Source organism: Lepidochelys kempii, chromosome 11 (assembly GCF_965140265.1).
Source record: "Lepidochelys kempii isolate rLepKem1 chromosome 11, rLepKem1.hap2, whole genome shotgun sequence".
Classification (NCBI taxonomy): domain Eukaryota; kingdom Metazoa; phylum Chordata; order Testudines; family Cheloniidae; genus Lepidochelys; species Lepidochelys kempii.
In genome coordinates this window covers 75,953,070-75,962,690 of record NC_133266.1, presented here as the reverse complement: position 1 = coordinate 75,962,690, position 9,621 = coordinate 75,953,070, and the positions used below count along the sequence as shown (strand labels likewise).

General features: G+C 46.8%; 1 protein-coding gene across 1 annotated transcript; it reads left to right on the top strand.

Annotated features, from left to right (window-relative positions):
* Window positions 1-361: 361 nt before the first annotated feature.
* LOC140895270 (small ribosomal subunit protein bS16m-like) lies at window positions 362-8,441 on the top strand. Its single transcript, XM_073304716.1, has 5 exons — window positions 362-461; window positions 3,917-4,089; window positions 6,681-6,711; window positions 7,099-7,359; window positions 8,179-8,441. Exons 1-5 carry the CDS (start codon window positions 362-364, stop codon window positions 8,292-8,294), a joined length of 681 nt encoding a protein of 226 aa, XP_073160817.1. The 3' UTR covers window positions 8,295-8,441.
* Window positions 8,442-9,621: the final 1,180 nt, after the last annotated feature.

Below are 9,621 nucleotides of genomic sequence, written 5' to 3'. Positions count from 1 at the left end.
CTTGGAGGCTGAGAGGAGAAGCTGAGAAGAAGCTGGGCCTGGAGAATGAGCCCCTCGCTCATCCCCGGGAGAAGCCCCTCCAGGCCCTTGTAGGGAACGTGGGGCTGGGCCAGGTGTGAGGGGAGCTGGCCCTGCCTGGGCTGGGTTTTCTCTCTGGATGGAGAGAGGCCCCCAGTCTCCAGGCTGGCCCCGGCAGATTGTGCAGGCAGTAAATTCCCTGGGCAGCAGAGGTCACGGCCCCGTTAGCCCTGCCTGTGGCCCAGCTGCCACCCACTCCCCATCTGGCTCTGGGGGGCAGGAACTTAGAGCAAAGGAATGGGAGGAATAAACACGCTCATGTCTCTGCAGGGATGAGAAGGCCATGTCTCCGCATCCGGTGCCCGAGTCCCCTGAGCTGGAAAAGAGAATCCGGGATTTCCCTCAAGAGAACAATCTCCAGGGGGCTGTGACGGGATTCCTGGGTAAGGGGCGCTGCTGGGGGTTTCTCTCATTGTATTTGAGCAGGGCAGGGGGAGGGATTTGGCCCAGCAGGTTGGGTTATTATCAGTTCCTGTGTGCCCCTATTACTCGTGGATCAGAGCTTCATTCAGAGCACTGTGACTGCCCAGCCCAGAGGGGCCCAGATCCTGGGAGAGCCCTTGGGGTCCCAGCTTCCCTGGCTGCTCAGAGCAGAGCCCAAAGGGGAAGATTTCAGGAGAGCAGATAATTCATAATCATGAATCTGTGCGCCCAGTGCTGTCTCCTGCTCTCTCCCTGGCTATCTGAGCGCAGGGGCGGGTGCTCTTGGTTAACAGGAGATGTTATCACGGATTCTCATCCTCCCTGACTGACACCAGCTGAGCATCAGGGCCCTAGTGTTTAAGCACTTTGGGCCACACTTTCAATGGTATTTAGGTGTCTGGTGGGAACCTCCAAAGCACCTAACTCCTATGGACTTGCCTAACCTGCTTCAGCCCTTTTGAAAATCCCATTCTCCGGGCTGTTTCCCTGCCATAGGTCTGGTGCTCTTGAACAGTCCCTGGGAGGAGCTCTTTAGTGTGGCAACCCCTTAAGGTCACACCTTGATTATCATGCACATTGTCACTTTGGATGAGCTATTACCAGCAGGATAGTGAGTTTGTGTGTGTGTGGTTTTTGGGAGGGGGGTGAGGGGGTGAGAGAACCTGGATTTGTGCAGGAAATGGCCCAACTTGATTATCATGCACATTGTGTAGAGAGTTGTCACTTTGGATGGGCTATCACCAGCAGGAGAGTGAATTTGTGTGTGGGGGGGTGGAGGGTGAGAAAACCTGGATTTGTGCTGGAAATGGCCCAACTTGATGATCACTTTAGATAAGCTATTACCAGCAGGACAGTGGGGTGGGAGGAGATATTGTTTCATATTCTCTGTGTGTATATAAAGTCTGCTGCAGTTTCCACGGTATGCATCCGATGAAGTGAGCTGTAGCTCACGAAAGCTCATGCTCAAATAAATTGGTTAGTCTCTAAGGTGCCACAAGTCCTCCTTTTCTTTTTGCGAATACAGACTAACTCGGCTGTTACTCTGAAACCTGTCATTATGCAAGGCACTGCATTTAGCCGTATGGAGTGGAAATCTATCAACTGCATGAAAAAACTTGTACAGATACAGACAGACATCATCTTCCTTTCCAAATGCAAACAGATGGACATCGTACCAAAAGGACTGAAGGTAAAAAATCCATTACAATCTACATACCACACAGACTATGCCGACAGCTTGTGCCCCACGCTCTCAAAGAAACTGCGGAATCACCTGATCAACATCCTCTACAGCAAACAGGGAAAGATTAAGAATGAGCTCTCAAAAATGGATACTCTCATAAAAAACCAACCTTCCACACAAACTTCCTTGTGGCTGGATTTTACTAAAACTAGACAAGCCATTTACAAGGCACACTTTGCTTCTCTACAAAAGAAAAAGGACACTAAACTTTCTAAACTACTACATGCTACAAGGGGCCACAGCAATGGTTCCCTCAACCCACCTAGCAATATTGTTAATCTATCCAACTATACTCTCAGCCCAGCAGAAGCAGCTGTCCTATCTCGGGGCCTCTCCTTCTGCCCCTCCACCCCCACGAACATGATACAGTTCGGTGGTGACCTTGAATCCTATTTTCGACGTCTCCGACTCAAGGAATATTTCCAAAATACCTCTGAACAACATACTAATCCACAGAGGTCTCCCTACCAACACTACAGAAAGAGGGATTCTCGGTGGACTCCTCCTGAAAGTCGAAACAGCAGACTGGACTTCTACATAGAGTGCTTCCGCCGACATGCACGGGCTGAAATTGTGGAAAAGCAGCATCACTTGCCCCATAACCTCAGCCATGCGGAACGCAATGCCATCCACAGCCTCAGAAACAACTCTGACATCATAATCAAAAAGGCTGACAAAGGAGGTGCTGTTGTCATCATGAATAGGTCGGAATATGAACAAGAGGCTGCTCGGCAGCTCTCCAACACGAGTTTCTACAAGCCATTACCCTATGATGGCACTGAGAGTTACCAAAAGCAACTACAGCATTTGCTCAAGAAACTTCCTGAAAAAGCACAAGATCAAATCCGCACAGACACTCCCCTGGAACCCCGACCTGGGATATTCTATCTACTACCCAAGATCCATAAACCTGGAAATCCTGGCAACAAAGCCCGTTGCCAACTGTGCCCACATATCTATTCAGGGGACACCATCACAGGGCCTAATCACATCAGCCACACTATCAGAGGCTCGTTCACCTGCACATCCACCAATGTGACATATGCCATCATGTGCCAGCAATGCCCCTCTGCCATGTACATTGGTCAAACTGGACAGTCTCTACGTAAAAGAATATATGGACACAAATCAGATGTCAAGAATTATAACATTCATAAACCAGTCGGAGAACACTTCAATCTCTCTGGTCACGCAATCACAGACATGAAGGTCGCTATCTTAAAACAAAAAAACTTCAAATCCAGACTCCAGCGAGAAACTGCTGAATTGGAATTCATTTGCAAATTGGATACTATTAATTTAGGCTTAAATAGAGACTGGGAGTGGCTAAGTCATTATGCAAGGTAGCCTATTTCCCCTTGTTTTTTCCTATCCCCCTCCCCCCCAGATGTTCTGGTTTAACTTGGATTTAAACTTGGAGAGTGGTCAGTTTGGATGAGCTATTACCAGCAGGAGAGTGAGTTTGTGTGTGTATGGGGGTGGGGGGGTGAGAAAACCTGGATTTGTGCTGGAAATGGCCCACCTTGATTGTCATGCACATTGTGTAAAGAGTTGTCACTTTGGATGGGCGATCACCAGCAGGAGAGTGAATTTGTGGGGGTGGGGGGGTGGAGGGTGAGAGAACCTGGATTTGTGCTGGAAATGGCCGAACTTGATGATCACTTTAGATCAGCTATTACCAGCAGGACCGTGGGGTGGGAGGAGGTATTGTTTCATATTCTCTGTGTGTATATAAAGTCTGCTGCAGTTTCCACGGTATGCATCCGATGAAGTGAGCTGTAGCTCACGAAAGCTCATGCTCAAATAAATGGGTGAGTCTCTAAGGTGCCACAAGTCCTCCTTTTCTTTTTCCAGGGAGGAAAGTCACCTGGCGTCACCGCCTCCTGACTCTGAGTCTCAGAGCCTTCAGCACCCCTGCTTCACGTCAGCAAGTCCACCTGAGCTGGACACCCAAGGGCGACTTGTCGGCCCCCAGGGAGCCATGTCCCCCCACTCCCTTCCCCCGAGTGACTCCCCACCAGCACTGTGAAAGCAGGGGGGTTATTACAGGGCAGCCAACAGGCAGACGCGGGCCAAAGCGGGGCCACCCGCTGCTTTCCAGCAGACCCTGAAATCTTTTGATTGTTTCATTACGAGCAGGATTGTTCCTAGTTTTTATTGTTTTCTCCGAAGTCTGGACCTTGACGGTGCCTCGGCCGAGGCCGAGTGGTCCCCAGGCAGCGACTTCCCGCGGGGGCCGACGGGAAAAGCGGCCGCGAGACGCGGGCGCGCACGGTGCAGGCGCGCTACGGCTCGGTCCCGACAGCGCCGGCGGGACTCGACCCGCTGCCGCGCTACGGCGGCCCGTGAGGCCCGGATCCGGGGGGTTCAGCCGGCGTGCGCGGGAGCGGGGGGAGGAGCCCAGCCGGGCCTGGGAGCGCCACCCCTCCGCCACGTAGCCGCGCGCCGGCCACGAGAGGGGGCCGGGGTCGAGGCCGCCCTGATCCGGCGGCGGGAGCGGGGCCAGCCACGGGGCGGGCCGCAGCATAAAACCAGCGGCTTTGAGTTCCCGACCCCCCCCACACCCAGACACCCACAGAGAGACCCCCCACACCCCCTACACACAGAGACCGAGACCCCCCACACACAGAGACCCTGAGACAGAGACCCCCCCCCCACACACACCCCCACAGACCCAGAGACCCCCCCACACACAGAGACCCAGAGACAGAGACCCCCCCACACACACCCCCCACACAGACCCAGAGACCCCCCCACACACAGAGACCCAGAGACCGAGACCCCCCCCACCCCCCCCACACAGACCCAGAGACCTCCCCACACACAGAGACCCAGAGACAGAGACACCCCCACACACACCCCCATACAGACCCAGAGACTCCCCCACACACAGAGACCCAGAGACAGAGACACCCCCCCACACACCCCCATACAGACCCAGAGACTCCCCCACACACAGAGAGACACCCCCCCACACACAGAGACCCGCACACACGTCCTGTGAACCGGGAGTTCTCGGCTATTTCTTAAACCACGGGCAATTAGCAGCAAGATTTGAGGAGTCCCTGAACTAGTTAATATCCAAGAATAACAATTACTGCAACCCAATCAAGGAATTTTCATAGTGTGTGTACATATAGACACACACACACACATATATTGGGGCTGTCAAGCGATTAAAAAAAATCACGATTAACTGTGCGGTTGTACAACAATAGAATACCATTTACTTTAAATATTTGGCATGCTTACATTTTCAAATATATTAATTTTAATTACAACACAATACGAAGTGTACAGTCCTCAATTTATATTTATTTTTGATTACAAATATTTGCTCTGTAAAAAACAAAAAAATTGTAAAGATTCTTAAACCTTGGGCCGAGCGCTGTTGCTGTTTTTAGAAATCTCACATTGGTACCTTCTTTGCGTTTTGTCAAATCTGCTGTGAAAGTGTTCTTAAAACGAATATGTGCTGGGTCATCTTCCAAGACTGCAGTAACATGAAACATATGCAGAATGCAGGTAAAATAGAGCAGGAGACCTACAATTCTCCCCCCAAGGAGTACAGTCACAAATTTAATTGATGTCTTATTTTTTTAACGAGCATCATCAGCATGGAAATATGTCCTCTGGAATGGTGGCCGAAGCATGAAGGGGCATACGAATGTTTAGCATATCTGGCATATCTTGCAACGCCGGCTACAAAAGTGCCATGGGAACGCCTGTTCTCACTTTCAGGTGACATTGTAAATAAGAAGCAGGCAACAGTATCTCCTGTCAGTTGTAAACAAACTTTTGTCTTAGCGATTGGCAGAATAAGAAGTAGGACTGAGTGGACTTGTAGGCGCTAAAGTTTTAAACTGTTTTGTTTTTGAGTGCAGTGATGCAATCAGAAAAAACCCAACTGCATTTGTTACACTTTCACAATAAAGAGTTTGCACTTCAGTACTTGTATGAGGTGAATTGAAAAATACTATTTTTTTGGTTTTATCATTTTTACAGAGCATATATTTGTAATAAAAAAATAATAATATAAAGTGAGCACTCTGCACTTTGTGTTCTGTGTTGTAATTGAAATCAGTATTGAAAATGGATCAAAAAATATATAATAAATTGCAACTGGTATTCTATTGTTATAAGCGTGATTAATCGCGATTGATTTTTTTGAGTTAATCGTGTGAGACAACTGTGATTGACAGCCTTACCGTACATATATAAAATAATACCAAATCCTCAGAACACCAATATAATGGGGAAACTAATTCTTACCTTAAAATGACAAGTGATTTTATGTACTCATGTGGCACTTGTTGGCATTGCCATAGCAACAAAGCTATTGAAACAGAAAAGCAGGCAGGGTGCGGCAGTGAGGCTGATGCCTAGCAGGGCTACCGGGGGGGAAAAAAATCTTTTCATTTTGCCTGTGCTCCTAAGAGGTTGAAAGTTACCTAAACCCCAAAGCATAAAAGTGGGAGTGGGGGCAGGTGCTTTGAAACTTCCATTCCCAGGATCGCCATGGCACATGGGTCATGAGAGACAGAGTCTACAGGCGCCAGGGCAGGGCTTGCAACTAAACTCCCATGTTTCCCTCAGGATTTTCAAACTACACTGGACCCTCACTAGAATGTGGGATTTGGGATCCATGCCAAATCCCCCATTCTAGCGCGTACTGCATTACAGTGGGGACCACGTTACAATGAAAGTTAATGACGGTTACTAAATTTGGGATCCGCAACCACGTTCTATCAGAATTTGTGTTCTATAGACGCGTGTTCTAGCGAGGGTCCGGTGTATAACTTGCAGGTTCTCGTCTCTGTCAACTCAGGCTATGTCTACCCTATAGCACTTACAGCGGCACAGCTGCAGTGGGCTAGCCCCTTGTTCTGTGTTCGGGAGTGGCAGGGATTCCTTCATGGTCTTCTTCCTCTTTCAGGTGCTTTCAAGGGTCATCATGGTGCACCTTGGTAAGTGCAGACAGGGCTTGTTAAGGGTTGCGTGCACACCATGTTGTACTGACAGACCCCAGTTTCTGCATCCCTCTAAATCAATCACAGTTAGTGGAGAATGTGCAGCCTTCACCGCTGAACTCTCTTAAGGGTTGGTAGAGCAAATCTGTCATCTTTATTGTAAATAAATTGCTGTAAGACCTCAATGTCCTGGCAAGGTACAGACTTCGATTCCATCATGAAGAATAATCTATTGTTGCTGCGTAAGGGAAGGTTACAGCAGTTTTCTTGATTTTTAAATGAAACCAAGCTTTTCTCTAAGGCCTTTGGAATTTTTTGGCTCGACGTCTATAGGCATCTGTTTATAATCAAATCGATTGTGACACCTGTTGATCTTCCCTTCAGCTCATCTCCTTATGAAGAATTATCATGGAGGACACGTAGCTATCCGATTGGCTCTTGGTGGTTGTGCCAACAGACCCTTCTTCCGTATAGTGGCCGCATATAACAAGCGAGCACGGGACAGCAAGTATTTGGAGCAAGTGGGCTGCTATGACCCACTCCCAAATAGCCACAATGAAAAGCTTGTTGGCTTGAACATCGAGAGAATCAAACACTGGATTGGTTGTGGAGCACATGTCACAAAACCGGTTGAAAAACTTCTAGGTAACTCAGTGTGTTTTCCAATCTGAACTATTTGCTTATGTCTCTTAAAAGACAATAGGTTTTCCTTGGTGATCCTCCGCATACTTGGAGTACCAAAGACTCTTTCTTCATTTCTTTGCATGAATCCTTGAGAATATGTATATATGCAGTCACCCTTCTTTTGGCCACAGGAAATGGGATGTTTCAGAGTCGCAGCCTTGTTAGTCTGTATCCGGAAAAAGAACGGGAGGACTTGCGGCACCTTAGAGACTAACAAATTCATTTGAGCATAAGCTTTCGTGGGCTACAGCTCACTTCATCAGATGAATAGAATGGAACATATAGTAAGAAGATCTATCTACACATACAGAGAATCATGAAAAGGTGGGAGTTGCCATACAAACTGTAAAAGGCTAATTAAGATGAGCTATAATTTGTTAGTCTCTAAGGTGTCACAAGTACTCCTGTTCTTTTTGAGGAAATGGGAACGGGTCTCATTTATGGAGAGGCTGAGCTGGCCAAGACAGCAGTAAAAGGCACTTCAAGCCACTAGAGGGTTAGTGAGACAGACAATTACTCTCACTTCTTAAAAGTCTCATTAACTATTGGAACAGTTGACCGAGGGTTGTCGTGAATTCTCCATCACTGACAATTTAACTTGAGATTGCATGTTTTTCTGAAATATATATGCTAAGAATTATTTTGGGGAAGTTCTATAACATGTGTTATATAGGATGTCAGACGAGATAATCACAGCGCTCCCTTTTAGCCTTTGAATCTGTGCGTCTAGAACAGTCATATTGCAACTCCAGCTATAAATATCAATAATCTTTCTTTCAGGTCTTTCTGGATTTTTCCCATTGCATCCTATGACAATCACAAATGCAGAAAGATTAAGGAAGCGAAGAGCCTTGAAAGCCATAACAGCTTCTGAGGAAGAAACTCCAGGTGACTGATAACATCTAACTGAACTGAATTACTCAAAAGATTACTGTACAGACAATGATCAGAACAGTGTGCCAACTAAAAAGGACAATATATTTACTACAGGCAAAGAAATGATAGTGGATGTCAATTATTTCATAAGAACATTAAAGTATTTTGAAGCTTTAGGAGTCCTCAGACAAGGATTCTGATTGTCCTCATTTGTTAATTACTTCTTATTTTTCACAAATTATTAATCTTTCATGTTTGTCAAACTGCAATTACTTAGGCCCAGATCCACCAAGGTAAAATTTAGGCTCCTAAATTCCACTGAACTCCAATGGAATCCAAGAACCAAAATACCTTTGTGCATCTGGGCCTTCCAGATTACAGCATTCATACAAACTGAATACAAACTCCCGTTTTCTAAATAGCTCTATTGTGGAGGTAGAGAGAACGTTACTGACTGTCGTAAGAGTCTAATGTATAGGAAGTTGTGCTGGATCAATGAACAGGTGAGGATGCACCTGGAGGCTTCCTTCTAAATGTCACCTTACCATTACTTAAGACAAGCCACAGTTGGTTTTTAATTTTACAGTGAACTATTTCAAGATTTTTGTTAGAGGAGGGACACTCAGACCTGGCCACTGTTGCTTCTTTATTTTCACCCAGTGAAGCTGCAAATAGTGTAAGCGGCAGAAAATCCTTTTTTCGGTGCAGGGGTGCAGCACAGAATGTGACACGAATTACTTAACCACACTACTGTTCTTCCAGAAGGTATCCCACAGAACATGACCACTCTACACATAGCAAATACTTGGATGGTTTTATACCTTTCTCCCTGAACAGTATTTGATCAAACATTATACATGCGTCCAGCTAAAACAATAATTTAAAAAACCAGGAATTACTACATGATGTTCATAGATGATCAGCCACCCATAGCAGCCATTCATATTCCAGCGTGTTAAGCACAATAAGAATTGAGCTATGTTCAGAGGCAGACGGCTATCCCTGTTACTGGGAGGAACTCGCACATCATTCATTCTAGAGTCTTCCATCCACATTCTAACTCGCTGAAATGTCTTAGGTAAGGCTTGTACCATCCCCGAAGATCACCAGCCTCAGACTCTGGTAGACCAAACAAAGCCACTGAGTTTGAGTCATAGAACCATCACCCCACAAGCCTTAATGCCAATCAGTGCAAATCTCAGAATTGATGATGGGGAGCACATGAGATCTTTCTCAGCCCACACAGTGCAGCGCATCACCCCTTTTAAAGCACTCGACGTAACAAAGCTGAGACACGCTCACTGGACGATCACAGTATCCTGCTTATTTAAGAAGAGCACAATACAA

Bases quoted from the DNA above. Each gene is read 5' to 3' on its own strand.
- LOC140895270 (XM_073304716.1), top strand. From the start codon at position 362: ATGTCTCCGCATCCGGTGCCCGAGTCCCCTGAGCTGGAAAAGAGAATC. The intron at 462-3,916 runs GTAAGGGGCGCT...TTTTCTCCGAAG, and splicing joins GGCTGTGACGGGATTCCTGG to TCTGGACCTTGACGGTGCCT. The intron at 4,090-6,680 runs GTGAGGCCCGGA...TTCCTCTTTCAG, and splicing joins CTGCCGCGCTACGGCGGCCC to GTGCTTTCAAGGGTCATCAT.